We start from the raw sequence: 16,798 nt of genomic DNA, 5'->3' as shown, positions 1-16,798 counted from the left end.
GGTTTTTGCAATTTCTTCTATGACTGCTGCTAAATTTTAAAAGTTTTTTCTCCCCATATTTTAGTGTATATTTTCTTATTTTTTTTTTTTAAGAAAAGCTATAATTAAAAATAACTCCTAAAAAACTAAAACCCCTAACATCTATTTCTTTTTTAGGAAAAAGAAAAATGTCAGTTGCACTAACATCCAACACTTTCGCACACATATCAGTTAACTAAAAAACCTTAAGTACTTGTGTTTAGGCAAAAATCTTCACAGAAAAAGATTTAAGAATTTGTTTTAGAAATTATATATTCCATGAAATTACATTTACAGTGAATTTAAAGAACTTTTTTTCTTAATATATTTCAGTGATTTAACTTTAGCATACCTTTCTGATTTTCAATTTTTAACTGGCATGATTATTTGCTTGAAAATAAATTCTATATTTTCACAGTGAAAGTACACTGTATGTACTTTCATAAGATGTTATATACATTCAATTATTCACTTTATTTGGAAAAAACGGGAGAGAAGGAGGAGGGAAAGGGCTGAAAAACTAGTTGTTGGGCACCATGCTCAGTACCTGGATGACAGGATCATTCATGCCCCAAACTTCAGCATCACACAATATAACCCAGGTAACAAACCTGTTCATGTACCCCCTGAATCTAAAATAAAAGTTGAAAAAAAAAAAGAAAAAAACTAGACTATCCTAATTTAAAACCCATATCTTTTTTCTGTTTTAATATACAATTTACTTTTCTCTTATTTCCTTTTTGTTTCATAACTTCTATATTCTTGAAACACCATAAAATCAAAATCTTAAAAACAGTATATTCCAAACATTAAAAAATTATGAAAATATGATATGCTTTTCTAAAAAAGGTCCATGGGAATAGAAAACATGATCTCACTGCCTTATAATGTATATATACACAGAATACGTTATGTGTATATTATACTATATTATTATTACGTTTTCTTACATTGTTTTACTGATCTCATTTTATAATGTAGTAACACACCATGTATTATTTCATTTATATTGATAAAGTATTTAAATCAATCTTTCCCTAGCCCCTTTCATCAAGAAGCTATGTTCCTCTATAACACAGTGCAAAGTATATTTCTTCACATGCAAGCAAAATAATGTAAGAAGTCATCTTCAGTAGAAGTGCACTGAGTTAATATACCAAAATATTTGTTTACAGGCCTGTAAGCATGCAGTTTTGAATTGCTTTATGAGGGGAGTGAGAAGATAGGAGGGAAAGGGGAAGGGAAAGAAGATATGAGACATAGGCGGCATAAAAATATGATCCATTTCCTGCTCTGAGAGAGTTACAAGGAAGACACAATCAGCTTTTCAATTAGAAAAGGTAAACTGTGAGAGAGCTACATAAGTAGCTACAAACAGTGTGACAGTTCAGTGGTAACCAACAGTTGAAGGCCAAGGGCTTCACATTCCTTTTCCGACTCCAAGCATAATAAAGCATAATTCCCTCTGCAGAGGAAAAATGGAAAGCGGAAAGAGACAAAAAGCTTCTCTACTATGTAGGTAAAGAACACCTGCAAATTCACATTACCTATGAATTGATCATTTGACTGAACATTTTTCTACTAAAGTATTTTACCGCAAGAGCAGCTATAGACAATACACACATGAATAAGCAAGTTTTGTTCCAACAATTTACAGAAGCAGGGATATTTGGCCCATAGTTTGCTGACCCGAATTTAATTTACACATTTTTTTTTAAAGTGCCAATCCAGCAGACAATTATAGGGGAAACCACTATTTTAAAACTCAAAAATTCAAATATATAAAAGTGAATTTAGAAAAAAGCCTAGAGGTGGGAAGGCAAGGAATATCTGAAATTGTTTCTTTTTATAGATATTAAAGTAATAGCATAGGCTGGGCACGGTGGCTCATGCCTGTAATCCCAGCACTTCAGGAGGCCAAGGCAGGTAGCTCACTTGAGTTCAAGAGTTTGAGACCAGCCTGGGCAACATGGTGAAACTCTTGTCTCTACAATAAAAAATACAAAACATTAGCTAGGAATGGTGGCACACGCTCCTGTATTCCCAGCTACTAGGAAGGATGAGGTAAGGGGATGACCCAAGCCCAGGAGGTCAGGGCTGCAGTGAGCCCTGATCTCACCACTGCACTCCAGCCTGGGGAACAGAGATACTGTCTCAAAAAAAAAAAAAAGGGAACACCACAGTAGGATACATATCTCTGTGATGTTCTTACTACACTAAAAGTGACTGAGGTTTTTCTTCTTCCTTTATTCAATGAAAATCTAAAACCTAAAGTGATCACTGATTAAATCTTCATTATAAAGGATTAAAATTAACCTCCTTCATAGTTCACAGTTTTTATAACAATACTTCTCATCCTATGGAAGTACATAATGATATTAATAAGGATACACCCTACAACATTCTTGCTTTTCTAATCCCTAAAAATCTTAACGGGATGGGCTGTCCCCCAAAGTTGAGTATATAAAAGGGTAAAATTGATTAGAAATATTAATACAAGGATAAGTATTATCTGATACCTCCCTTTCAGCAGTATCTAAAAATGAGTAATTATAAAACATGATTATAAACGTAGGTTATGACAAAATATTTACTTTTAGATTGTGAAAATAAACACTACCTGAGCAAGATTTTAGATTTTGTCCTTATACTTGTACAAGCCTGCAAACCTGTATCACCAGTAGCATCCTATTCTAACATCTTTTAACATAAAAATATCTACCATTAAAAATCTATTAAATAACCACTCCTTGTATCTGGCAATCCAAAAAAACCCTTACGTTCTGATAGGAAAACAGTATTCAACACAGAATTACTGATGTGATACAATGAATTGTGTCCTGTTTTAACATGTCTGAACATTGTATGTGGTCTCCTAAGCAGTCAATTTGGAAATAATTTAATATTACTGGCTGGGCACGGTGGCTCATGCCTGTAATCCCAGCACTTTGGGAGGCCAAGATGGGAGGATTGCCTGAGCCCAAGAGTTTGTGACCAGCCTGGACAACATGGCAAGATCCTTGTCTCTATATAAATAAATACATACTATTATTTAAAACTGTAATTTTGGTTCTATATTTCCTCATACCTACTATACTTTTAAGCATTCCACTAATTTTTTATTGAGAATATGTTTGGATATTTTAGAAAAAGCTAAAAGTTATCCTGTGGCCTATCCATAGAACTTATAAGGGATAATAAAAAGAAAAAAAGAGTTTGAAATACTGATATTGCAATAATCTAAATAAAACCTAAAACCTTAAGAGTTTGCATTGACTATAGAAAATCCTTTCTGTAAAGTAGATTTTGTAGAATGTTATCTGTTCATTGCCTTTGTGTAGTGGTATACTGTGTTATAATATCTGTGTGTAAACTGAATACTTGGGTTTCATTATAGTATTCATATAAAATAATATTAATGATATAAAAAAGGAAATCTTGTGGCTATGAAGAGGTCCTTGAAACTATTTTTTAAGAATCATTCTATAAAAGTCATAGAAAATAAATTCGAATTTTAAAAAAAAGCTCACAATGTAAATTTAACACTTTCAAACTTTATTATCAGTACAGTCAAAGCAATACAAAGTTATATGGAACTAAATTAATCTAGAAAGTAGATTTTTATATCATTCAAGATAAGGAGAAGCCCAGATTAAATATATAAAATTGTTGTTATTTACACAGCTAACTTCCCGCTTTGAAAACAATCCCATACGTAAATTTCTTTTTTTGGAGCAAGGTAACTTGGTGATTGTTCTATCTCTACCCAAAATTCACCCCTATTTGGAAAACTGGGGGCTAAAAGCAATCAGAATTCACCAGTTCAAAAACACTTACGTCCATCTTATTAGCAACACTAACTAGCCAGTGGAAACTTTAAAATAGACCAGATTTACAGCAGTAAGTAAATCTAATTGTAATTTAAACATTATCTTATTTTAGCAAAAGGTGAAGGGAATCAAACGCTAGGGGGCAGCATCAAACTGTTGTGGGTTAGGCTGGGCAGCCTTGCAAACTTTAAGCTTTAGGGTATTTTTAATGAGAATTACACTTACATAAAAGATGAATTATAAAACTTCCGTTATAAAGGAAAAAACTAGTTGTTTTGATTCCCTACATTTCTCTTCCATTTCCCATTGTGTACTTTCTTTTGCAACTATGACTGGTATCACTTTAAAATGCACTAGTAATAATGTCCTTCTGATACTAAACTCATGGCATTTCCAATACTGAGGTAAGCACTATATAAATACAAGCTGACATTTTTAGCCTAACCATAATGGTTAAGTTTTGATTCACTCAATTAGCATTTTAAACTTAATTAAAGAGCTTGACAAGCTCTGCATATTCATGTGTCATAAGCAGTATGTGACCAAAAAAAACTGTGCAGTATGTACCCCCTCAAGAAATTTAGTTTGGCAGGGAAAACAAGATGCACATGTTATTATAAATTAGAAAATGGAAGAGAAGTAGAAATAAATCCATGAGTATTATATATAAGTAACAGAACAAAAACAACAGGATAACTGTATCCCCCCCAAAGGCCCAGTAGAGACCATCAAAGCTCATTCTGGGGGTAGTGAAGGAGGGAGTGGAGGGAGAAAAAGAACGCAGACCTTCAACCACTAATGAAAGAACTGAAACGTCTGTATGTAGAAAAAAGGTAAAATCAACTCACTATCACCAGGTCACAGTTAAGTCCGTGAGTAGGGTTTCTGTACTTGAAGTTCAAATAGAAGATTAAGATAAGCAAATTCCTCAAGGTAAGCAAACTAATTAATAGATCAAGGTTTTGAACTTTTAAAATTTCACTCCAAAGCCCTAAATTTTTTCCAGTATTGGTCAACACTGAGGGTAGAAGGGTTGGGTGAACAGAATATTAACAAGGTAAATTTCTCTAATCAGAAGCAAATGATCATCCCAGATGCTGAATTTTCCTTGCTATAATACTACATCCTATCTTCTCCAAAAATCACTTTTGAAAAAGGCACACCCCCTAGATTAGTACTTGCATACGACACTTGAGGCCTACTCAAAGTACTTCAAATCAGGTGCTCAAAAAAAGGGAAGGACCGTGTTAGCTTTTAAGCAGTTAGAATTTAAATTGGTAACAGTAAGAACTAGTATAGGTTATCATGCAATCTATTATTGATGTCATTTCCTATGAGGTCTTCCCCAACCACTTCTTTTAAAGTAGCACCAAAGTCATTCTTGCACAGGGGTTCTTATCCAGGCGTCTATGTACGGAACGCAGAATGCTTGTAAATATGGACAGGAAAAAAAAGAAAAAGATTTATCTTAACCTCTGACATTTACTTATCTCTTCAGTTACGAATGCAGGCAAAAATTACAGCGATGTGAAATACCTGATAGCAATTTTAGATTATATTTAAGCCAAATTCTTTAAAGATCATTTACAGTCCTCACTAATGCTTTACTAAAATATGGCTGTCATATTTAATATCTTCATTAAGTATTTCATAACTGGTTTCTGTTGCAATTCTATGTATTTCATACATTTAAAACCATCATTCTGTGGTTCATCACATAAAAAAGTTAAAAATCCATACCAGCACATCATTGTTTTATTTTCTTCACAGCACTTATCACTGATATTATATGTTTCCAGTAAGGAGCCACTGGAGTAACCAGTGTCTGCAGAATGTGCGTTGTCTGGCATGGATCCAAGATCTAGAAAAAGTAACTGACTCATATAAAGGTACTCAAATATTTGTACAATAGAGTCCTAATACAAAACAATACACAGGAGTCTTGAGTTGAGGCTTTCAATTGCATACTAAGTTAGAAGGAACTAAGTTCTACATCTCCAGCTTTTCCATTACTTGCTTTTTCTTAATTACGTACAATTTAGATACACATCCAAAAAGAAAACAAAGGAAATATAAACCTATTCTAGTTTTGCTCCAAGAATGACTCAGTTCCAATGTAAAATTAGAGGACTTAACAGCAAAAGGCATAAATAGAAGTTTCTTTTAAGAGACAGTATAACCTACCATACTTTTTGTTTTTTTCTAACATGTGTTTTGTGTCACTGTTACTTAGAATAGGTACTCGAGTGAACGACCCTTCCAACGGAGGGCTTCTGCTTCTGCAGTGATATTTCTTCCTCGTGCCAGATCCTTAGTACAGCCCATGTGGACAGGCTCCCACGTGAACATTTCTTTACAGAAGCCACAGGAAGACCTTGAACGTCATGTTGCTCGCGCCCTGGCAAGGCCCCCGCCCTTCTTAGCTGGGGCGTTCGAGGGACCCCAAGAGAGGCAAGGAGTTCAGCAGATTCCCAGACCCGGAGAGGTGGTGCGCGAAGGTTCCTCTACGCGCTCCCCCTGCCGCGCCCCACATCGCTCTCCACCTAAGCGCTTTCCGGAACAAAGCCGGGCGGCCGCGCCACCTCCGGCCCACCCGGCCTGTCCCACCGACCCGGCCCCACCCTCACCCTCAGCTCCAGGGACCCCCAGCAGGCCGAGATCTTCACACCCCCGCGCTCCGCCTCGGCTTTTCGGTTGGTCCGGGAGAAAACTAGTAGGAGCAGAGGCGCCGCCGTCCGTTAGCCTCGGTCCGGAACAGCGGCGCCGAGGCTCCATCCCGGGGTCCCCTCGCCCCATTACAGACCAGAGAGAAGGACTGGAGAAGAAAAAACCGGGGCGCTGGTCGCCAAGCCCCCGAAGACCTGCCTACAGATCCCCAAAGCCTCGCCCGCCCGCGCCTGCGACGCCATCCGCGGCCGGCGCGCAGCCCCCTAACCGCCGCCACCCGCCCAGCGGTCACTCCCCCACTCCGGGCGCGGCCCGCGAGGCTCCGCCAACCTCCACAGGAGGGTGAGGGGGGCGCGAGGCTCCGCACGCGAAGTGGACGCCGCCGGCTCCCGATCCCGCGGCCCGCAGCAGCCCAGACCGCACACGAGGAGCCGCGGCGCCCAACGCTCTGCCCACCACGCGCTCTGCTTCGGCTGGCCGCCGCCGACTGCAGCAGCTGCGGGAACCCCAGCGCCCGCATCCCCGAGGGAACCAGCCCCGTCTCCCCGGTTCTGTTCTCCCTTTCTACCCCCACGCCGTCCCGGGACTCGCAGTCTCCGCCGCGCACGGGGCCGGTTCTGGGGGAGGGAATGTAAACAAATCGGGGTTTTATAGTTACCTCACACTCGAGTGCCGTGTGCATCTCCTCTCCGCTCGGTACCAAACCCCGGCTGCACCAAATCGTGTATTCACCAAAGCAGACTGCGCTAACTGCGTCGCAGAAACCGGCGCGTCTGACACCCTGCTACGCTTGCGGCGTACAAGGTCCACTCAGCTCCCTGCGCAGCCGCACCCCGTCCGCCTATGGGTGCTACGCTATGGGCGTACACGCGCCACCTAGCTATTCACTTCGGATAACGCCAGTTGCGTAAAGGAGTCGCACTACTCACGGATTCCACATGGATCGTCCGAGGAATAGGAAATTCAAGTCTACGCAAACTGCGGAGTTCCGTGGCTCCGCGCTAGTTTTGTTCCAAGAAAGAACGCTGCGGGGGAGTTGGGGGCGGCTTCTTAACGCATGCGTGGAGCGCCCTTTATCATTCGTCTTTTCTCCTGGCTTTAGAACGTCGGTTGCTGAGGCCTTGGGCAAGGCGGATGAGTAATGGAAGCTCTAAACCCAAACGCTTTAGCCAAAAAGCTTCAGAGTGATCAACTGGAATGTTCATCTGTATACGAGTTAAACATCTACGTTAAGTTAACCCCGCCCCCTTTTTTAAAGTAACCTTTTCAGTCTCTTAGGGCAACAGCGAACTTTATTTAGTGCTAAGTGCGAGGTGTTTTGCCTAGCTCCCCTTCCCACCCATTTAATTCTAAAGCACACTTACTGCGGGTCTTCCAAGCCTAAAAGAAAAAGTTGAGTCCTGAGAACATGTCACACATGTAGAGAAATTCTCGAGGCTTTTGGCAACTTTCCAAGGTCTTCACTCCTCTACTCCTTAACTGGTCGATTATTTCTTAACACTCTATGACAAAAAAATCCCGATCCAGCCAAGCAGTTCCATGGACTTGTGCCTACACCGTGCTCATTCTTGCCCTTTGCTCACGCCATACATCGCATCTAAATTGTCTCCTCCCCTCTTAAGCAACCACCAACCCACATTTTCTTTAAAGGTGACTCTGGCCATCTTATTTTTGCTTCATTACTCTGCTTCCTGGCTCTTACTTAATCCACATGTTGAGGTGTATCTGCATTCCGCCTGGGGTGCCTGTGTTTCTATATCCAACCAGAATCTACTTAACACAGCGAGTTCTGGGGGTGCCTTACTGGTGTCTAGTAGAGAAAATAAAACCATGAACAGCAGTAATCGCAGGCTTGACTGTGTGTCAAGTACTCCACATATATATTAATTTAATCACCATAACACGGTGTGGTAGGAAACTGAGGCACACAAGACTTTAACTTGCCTGGTATCACAGAGCAGGTAGAGAAAAGAGTTGGGATTTCCAAACCCATTCAGTATGGACGGCTAGGTAGTCCCGCTAACCTGCATATTATACCTTCATGAAAGAAGGTTATTTTTTGTTTTGTATCTCTACAAAAAACATCCAAAACAACGAAAATCGTGCTTAATAAATGCCTACTGATTGCCATACGTAGTTCAGAACACTGAACTACTCATATGCCCTTTTCCTTGTTTGGAAAGCCAGAGCATGGACCTCACTCCTGCTTACAAAGGGAGAAGTCCTGAGGTGTGGAGAAAAGAGATTAAGCCTGAGTCCTAGTTTCAAGTCTCACCATTGCCACTAAATGTGAGACAATAGCTGTGGTCCTCAGATTCATTGATAAATTAAGGGGATCGTTTTAAATATATTCTAAGGTTCATCCTAGAACTAAAGTCCTTAGAGTTCATAAAATCATGATAGTACATCCTTTGTGTGCAAAGCATAAGAAGCTTCCAAATTAGCTTGATATTTTATGGCTCATAATTATTTTATTGAACGCATTATTATCAACACCCTTAAAACATACATAACCTTTCTTTCAAATATCAATAAGATATAGCACTTGCAGTCCTTATATTTTAGGGCACCTACACTGCTTTTTTAGTTATGGATATACAAGGCTAACGTTCAGCTGGTACACACAAGTACTGCTGAACCAACTAATCAAATACTGAAATACTTCAATGCAAGTTGGTTAACAGCTGCAACTCTGAGTGGTATCCCCCCATGCTTCTCACCCCTGTGCCAGTCCTTCCTCTCAAGATTCCCCAGACCTCCACATTTTAGGAACTAGTGGGTTAATACCTGGCTAAGATAGAGCCCTTTGGACCCAGCTCTTATTAGTCACTCCCATTCTACTTGGTTGGTGCCTATTCTTTACTAATTGTTACATATTTTAAATGTCATCCCTATAGAAAACTATGTGGTAAGCAACTTGAAAATAGAGACTGTGTCTCCTAACACTTTTTAAACTCACCCAAACATTTATATACCTTCAAGTGTATACACACTGATTTGGGCAGATTTTCAAGCAAAATTATCAGATAGAATAAATGATTAATCTGCATACTAGCATATTACTTTTCCTACTGAGAAAAGGAATCTCAGAAAATGACTTGCAGGCTTACACAAAATCACCTGCTGAGTCAAATAATGGACACTACAGCAACAATATCACTATATGAATTTCATTTTATCTTTACCAGTTTTATATATAAGTAATATGTTAGGGTAAAGACTTTCTAATATGTTAGAATCATAAAACTTTCTGAAAGTGTAAGACATTTTCTTTTTCCAGCCACCTCACTTGATTCATAAAGAAGCTCATCTCAACTATAAAAATAGTATAAATGATTTTCAGTACCTGGGGGAAAGAGAGGTACTGAATTATGTGTAAATGGTTTACCTTTCATTGTTTAGCTTATTCATGCTGCTTCAGCCACAATATTAGTTCACATATCTAAAAATTCAAATGTGACCAGTCTACCTTTGTGAGACATGATATAGTAAATCCAAGGGTCTTTTTGCCCCTCAGAGGATTTGAAAAGAACCAACTATTAATACAAAAGAGGAAATAAGAAACATACTTCATACCCCAATCTTTAGCAGTGGCTGAAGGAAGTCCATGTCATAAACCTGGGTTTCCCTCTTACAGAGGAGAAAATAGTCATCATACACAACAAAATTAAGAGTCTTTAATGAAATCTATAAAGAACATGACTAATTCTGCCGGGCGTGGTGGCTCACGCCTGTAATCCCAGCACTTCGGGAGGCTGAGGTGGGCGGATCACCTGAGGTCCGGAGTTTGAGACCAGCCTGTCCCACATGGAGAAACCCCATCTCTACTAAAAATACAAAATTAGCCAGGCTTGGTGGGACATGCCTATAATCCCAGCTACTTGGGAAGGCTGAGGCAGGAGAATCGCTTGAACCTGGGAGGTGGAGGTTGCGGTGAGCCGAGATCATGCCATTGCACTCCAGCCTGGGCAACAAGAGCAAAACTCCGTCTCAAAAAAACAAAACAAACAAAAAAAAGAACACGATTAATTCTAAGAAATCAGGCCTTTCAAACTTGTTCTTTCCGTGATTCAAGATTAGTAATAACCAATGATAAAGACCCCTTCTTAAATTCATGTCCAGTTTAAACTGTTACTTTTACATGGCCTAAAAGTTTACTTTAGACAAAGCTATGCCTAGAGAGGCTGTGAACCAAAAATAAAATTTTAAGCCTCCCAACTAACTGAATGGTCACCTCTTCTTTGCCAAGGGCATTCCAAAGTTAACCTGAAACACTAGTACCAGGCATGATGGGAATGGATGGTTAAACATGCCTCATTATATTCTCCTCACTTTAAAATTCAGGCACAGGCCGGGCGTGGTGGCTCACGCTTGTAATCCCAGCACTTATGGAGGCCAAGGCGGGGGGATCACCTGAGGTCAGGAGTTCGAGACCAGCTGGCCAACATGGCAAAATCCCATCTCTACTAAAAATAACAAAAATTAGCCAGGCATGGTGGCAGGCACCTGTAATCCCAGCTACTCGGGAGGCTAAGGCAGGGAGACTCGCTTGAACCCAGGAGGCAGAGGTTGCAGTGAGTTGAGATTGTGCCGTTGCACTCCAGCCTGGGTGACAGAAGAAGACTCTGTCTCAAAAAAAAAAAATTCAGGCACAGATGACCAGTATTAACATTAAAACAGACCTTAAGACTGATGAAAGAGACTTTTTGTAGCAATAAGATACCAACATGACAGATAGCAGGCTCTGAAAGAATTCGAAGTATTTTTCTCCAAAACATATTTCTTTGACATGTTTTGAAATGGCCTTGCAAAACTGTCTCTTGTGGGAAACATCTACATTCTATAGAGCAGCAGTCCCCAACTTTTTTTGGCACCAGAGATTGGTTTCCTGGAAGACAATTTTTCCACAGATGGGGGTGGGTGGGGATGGTTTTGGGATGAAACTGTTCCACCTCAGATTATCAGGCATTAGTTAGATTCTCATAAGGACTGCACAACCTAGATCCCTCACATACACAGTTCACAATAGGGTTTGTGCTCCTATGAGAATCTAATGCCACCATTGATCTGACAGGAGGTGGAACTCAGGCAGTAATTCTCACTGCCTGACACTCACCTCCTGCTGTGTGGCCCCATTCCTAACAGGCCATGTACCCGAACCAGTCTAGTGGCTGGGGGACCCCTGCTGTAGAGAATCCCCTTCCCTTTCCAAGTCTCTTCCCTGATCCAGGAGAGAATTAACTGAGTCTAGCGTCTTTTAAAGTCTGGTAAGAAACACTTACAATTTATTCTCTCTGAAGCCTGCTAGGTGGAGGCTTCATCGGCATAATAAGAACCTTGGTCTCCATAACCCCTTATCTTTTTAAAAAAATTTTCTTTCTTTTTTTTTTTTTTTAAGATGAGTCTCACTCTGTTGCCCAGGCTGGAGTGCAGTGGCGAGATCTCGGCTCACTGCAACCTCTGCCTCCCAGGCTCAGGCGATTCTCCTGCCTCAGCCTCCCGAGTAGCTGGGATTACAGGCACCTACCACCACGCCCAGCTAGTTTTTGTATGGGTTTTCTCCATGTTGGCCAGGCTGTTTTCAAACTCCTGACCTCAAGTGATTCACCCGCCTCGGCGTCCCAAAGTGCTGGTATTACAAGTGTTAGCCACCACGCCTAGGCTAAATTTTATTTCTTTTCTGACTACTTATCCCCAAGTTCTACATAGCCCCTTATCTTAACCCAGACACTCCCTCATATTGATTCCAGGTCTTTAGATAAACTATTTCAACCAACTGCCAATCAGAAAATCTTCGAATCCACCTAAGACCTGGAACCAGCCCCTGCTTCCAGTTGTCCCACTTTTCTGGACCAAACCAATGTACATCGTACATGTATTGTGTCTTATATCTCCCTAAAATGTATAAAACCAAGCTGTTGCTTAACTACCACCTTGGGCACACATTCTAAGGATTTCCTGGGGTTGTGTGACAGGCCATTGGTCACTCATGTTTGTTTGGCTCAGAAAAAAATATCTTCAAATAAGTTACAGAATTTGACTCTTTTCATTGATGAAGTCATTAGGAGCACAAGGAAGACTAAATTACATTGCTATACCAATGTGGTGGGGTGTGGGGATATTAAGTACCAGAACAGGTGTTAAGATTTGGAAAAGGGGGCCATGGGCAGTGGCTCACACCTGTAATCCCAGCACTTTGGGAGGCCAAAGCGGGTGGATCACTTGAGGTCAGGAGTTCAAGACCAGCCTGGCCAACATGATGAAAACCCATCTCTACTAAAAATACAAAAATTAGCTGGATGTGATGGCAAGCACCTGCAATCCTAGCTACTTGGGAGGCTGAAGCAGGAGAATCGCTTGATCCTGGGAGGTGGAGGTTGCAGTGAGCCGAGATCACGCCCCTGCTTTCCAGCCTGGGTGACATGGCAAGACTCTATCTCAAAAAAAAAAGAGATTTGGGAAAGGAAGATGTCAGCAATATGTAGGTAAAATTCCAAACTGAGGCCTCAAACTTAATAGCTACTCTTCATTTTTAGAGACTATTTCAGCCTGGGGATTGAAGCTCCAGCTCTAAAACTGATGCCAGAGATATTTAAAGGATACAAATTATTTCCATTATTTGAGACCTGTGGCACTGTGTAACATCTAACATGGCAAACACACTGTCAGAATAGGGAAGTTGGACCCATGCGGTAGTCTTTTTCTGATCCCTGAGAAATTATGGCTCTATCATCTCATTTTTTGCAAGCTCTAAAGACTAAGGTAGGATAAATGGGCCTTGAGAAGTCCATGGGAGTTCTCAGTAGAGGAGCACAACTCCCCTTATACTCTTTTCTAAATAAAAAAAAAAAAAACTTTTTTTTGAGACGGGGTCTCATTCTGTCTCCCAGGCTGGAGTGCAGTGGTGCAATCACAGCTCACTGCAGACTCAACCTCCCAGGCTCAAGCAAAATCCTCCCACCTCCCACCTCCTTCGCCTTCCCCACCCACAGTAGCTGGGATTTTTTTTTTTTTTTAACTCCTTTCTAAAGAGCAAAAATTGCATATCTGGGAAGGCCATCCTCTTCCACAGACCCCACCATTTTGAGATGGGCACACGAAGGCAGGGAGAAATAAACCAATACAACTCTGGTGAGGGACAAACTTGTCTGATGCACCTGAGACCATTCTGAATTGGTAGGCTTGTGCAATAAAACCGAGTTTCAGGCTATTTGCAGAGACAAAAATAGATTGGAGAAATGAAACAATTGACACAAAAATTTAAGCAACTTCTCACCCAGGGGAGAAAAATTAACTTTTTTATGATCTGCCTACATGATCCTAACCTAAGAATAACCAGAACCCTTAGTTTAAGGGTTTGTATTGCCATGGCAATACAAATAAAAGGTGTTAGCATTAGGCATCTCTCCTGGAAGACAGACAATAACAGAGAAGCTTAAAGCCTCTGATTGACCATGGCAAGTCCTTTCAAAAATACAGATGAGACCAGGCTCAAGAGAAAGAGAAAGACCTACTCAGAAGAATGAACAAAAGCAAAAAACTCAGAGCCAGAGCCAGACTAACACGTTGACCATACATTTGCCCACGTCATAGTGCCATGAAGACTTCTCACCCTAAACCAATATTTTTCTTTTTTCTTTTTTCTTTTTTTGGAGGAGGAGTCCATCTCTGTCGCCCAGGCTGGAGTGCAGTGGTGGGATCTCGGCTCACTGCAAGCTCCGCCTCCCGGGTTCATGCCATTTTCCCACCTCAGCCGCCTGAGTAGCTGGGACTACAGGTGCCCACCACCATGTCCGGCTAATTTTTTGTATTTTTAGTGTACTTGCCAATTCCTACAATTACACAGCATTTCATCCCTGGGCCTTGAAACCAGAAGAACTTGGAGGGAAATTGCTACAGTTGTATTACCTATTTATACCTCTGTGAGAATATATTTTCCTTAGGTTTTTTCTAAAGAGGAAGTTCTAAGAAAAGAGAAAACACGGTTGTCTAGATTCTTGAGGGTAGTGTGGTGCAAAGGGAAAGAAGAAAAACTGTAGACAAATTGCTAACTTCTCAATCTTGCTTCCAGGCAAGCTCATTCACTCACAGAGTAGTAAGATGAAGAAAAACAGGTGTGGTAGGTAGCCATTTTAGGTCGTTTGCAACTCTACTGGCACAGCAGAAATTGACTTTTCAGAACATAACTCCTAGTCCAAAGGAATTAGAAAAAAGTGGCATAAATATCCACATGAATATGGCAAACTTCAAAAGTATTTGTGAGTGATTACACTTCAATTTAAGGAAAACTGTCAACATGGAAATGAATTAACAATAAGTTACCACGTAAACTTTTTTAAAAAGGCTCATTTGTTAAACTGGTTGAAATTAATACATCCATTTTAAAATGTCATCACATAAGATCAAATTTCAAATTTTGCCTAAGGCTTTAATTAATAAGGCGACCCATTTCACACCTGACATTTATGAAAATAATCAAGTACATCTTCTAAAATCAAGACACACGTGTTCTGTCTTAGCAAATACTGCTTACCTTTATTTCTTAAAAAATATTTGATGGCAACAATGCAGCAAAATTCTAAATATTAGGGAAGCCAGGAAATGAATTGTCAAAACAAGAATAACTTGCAGGGATTTCTGAATTTTTCTTGTACTATTTCTAGGTAAAGCTTGGATTATATTTTGTATTTCACACAATAAGCCACTTTCACATTCTTCATAGAATCCCATGTCTTCTCTCCAGCACATATCTTTTTGTTGTTGTTGTCATTCTTTTTTTGTTTTGTTTTTTCAAGCACACGTCTTTAGAGAAGATTTGGAAACTTCCTAATGTTTCATGAGAAATGCTTCTGGCAGTGCCCGGTGGTTAGCGACCCATCATGCTTGGCTTTTTCTTTCTCATAGATGATCTCACCTACAGCCTCCAATGATTTCATCACACCCGTTTCATTTTAATTACAACGACAGTTGCTTTCTCTAAGCATTTATGTTTTACAATCTTCCTTCCCACCCTAACCACATGAAGCTGTATTATTTAAAATGTGCCAGGCACCATTTAAATGCTCTAAATGGAACTCATTTACTTCTACAGCAACCCTCTGAGGTGGATATTACTGTGTCCATTTCACAAATGAAGAAAACTGAGATGGTTACATAAAATATGGCAGAGCCAGGATCCCAGGCTGGCTCTAGAGTCTCTGTTCTTAACTCTTACATTATCCAACCTATTTTTATTTTTGTTTTTTTGAGATAGGGTCTAGCTCTGTTGCCCAGGCTGGAGTATACAGTGTCACTATCTCTTGGCTCACTGCAGCCTTGACCTCCCAAACTCAAGTGATCCTCCCACCTCAGCCTCCTGAGTAGCTGGGACCACAGGCATGTACCACCATGCCTGGCTAATTTTTGAATTTTTTGTAGAGACACAGTTTCATCATGTTGCCCAGACTGGTCTTGAACTCCTGGGCTCAAGCAATTGGCTGACCTCCATCTCCCAAAGTGTTGGAATTACAGGTGTGAGCCACCATGTCTGGCTGTTTCTTTTTCAAATTACCAACATTTTCAGAGGAAGTGGTATAGAAATTCTTGCAAAAATAGTGACATGTGCACAGTCTTGATATAAGAAGCCAGATAAGGGCTGAGTTCAGTGGCTCACCTATAATTCCAGCATAGGCGGAGGCCAAGATGGGAGGATCGCTTGAGCCCAGGAGTTCAAGACCAGTCTGGACAACATAGCGAGACCTCTTCTCTACAAAAAAATTGTTTTAAAAATTAGATGGGCATGGTGTCACACACCTGTGGTCCCAGCTACTCGGGAGGGTGAAGCAAGAGGATCACTGGAGCCCAGGAGGTGGAGGCTGCAGTGAGCCATGATTTTGTCACTGCATTCTAGCCTGGGTGACAGAGTGGGACCTTGCCTCAGTAAATTAATTCATTAATTAAATGAAATCCATTTGGAGGATTAAAGGTACATTTACTTTTCAGTCCTTAGATTTATATGACTCTACATCCTCTATAAGTCTGTCTTGGAAAAAGAGACACATAAATATTAAGGGATATATCTTTAAGCAAAAGTTTGTGCTTCTCAGTTAATAGGGTTGCTTTAAAAAATAAAAAGTTTGTGTTTTTATTGTGTGCAAGCCACTCTGATAAGTAACTGATACAAGGGTGAAAAAATGAGAGGCTGACCTTTAAGTTGCCTGTAGTCTCGTGGTGGTGGTGGTGGTGGTGGATGGTAATTAAAGAGATAATTACAGTATCGCATGGCAAGTGCTATGTTAGATATA

The 16,798-nt window shown here is 40.5% G+C and overlaps 1 protein-coding gene across 7 annotated transcripts in view; it reads right to left on the bottom strand.

The window, feature by feature from the left end:
- Window positions 1-16,798, bottom strand: part of SLC39A10 (solute carrier family 39 member 10) — a 161,359-nt gene that overhangs the window by 73,787 nt on the left and 70,774 nt on the right. For 2 of the 7 annotated variants that reach the window (XM_063791422.1, XM_063791421.1), the window contains exon 1: window positions 7,174-7,705. The exons of 1 other annotated variant lie outside the window; for it this stretch is intronic. Coding sequence is in view for 3 of the 6 variants with exons in the window: in XM_054679173.1 (XP_054535148.1) it covers window positions 6,846-7,035 (190 nt within the window). In the remaining 3 variants the exon portion in view is untranslated. Of the gene's footprint in view, window positions 1-6,032; window positions 6,378-6,845; window positions 7,130-7,173; window positions 7,706-16,798 lie in introns of those variants that run through there. 4 more of the 7 variants (XM_054679173.1, XM_016950247.4, XM_016950253.4 and 1 more) reach the window with 3 other exon arrangements.

Source organism: Pan troglodytes, chromosome 13 (assembly GCF_028858775.2).
Source record: "Pan troglodytes isolate AG18354 chromosome 13, NHGRI_mPanTro3-v2.0_pri, whole genome shotgun sequence".
NCBI lineage: Eukaryota > Metazoa > Chordata > Mammalia > Primates > Hominidae > Pan > Pan troglodytes.
Note: the sequence above shows the minus strand (reverse complement) of the source record. Positions and strands in the feature narration are given on the sequence as shown.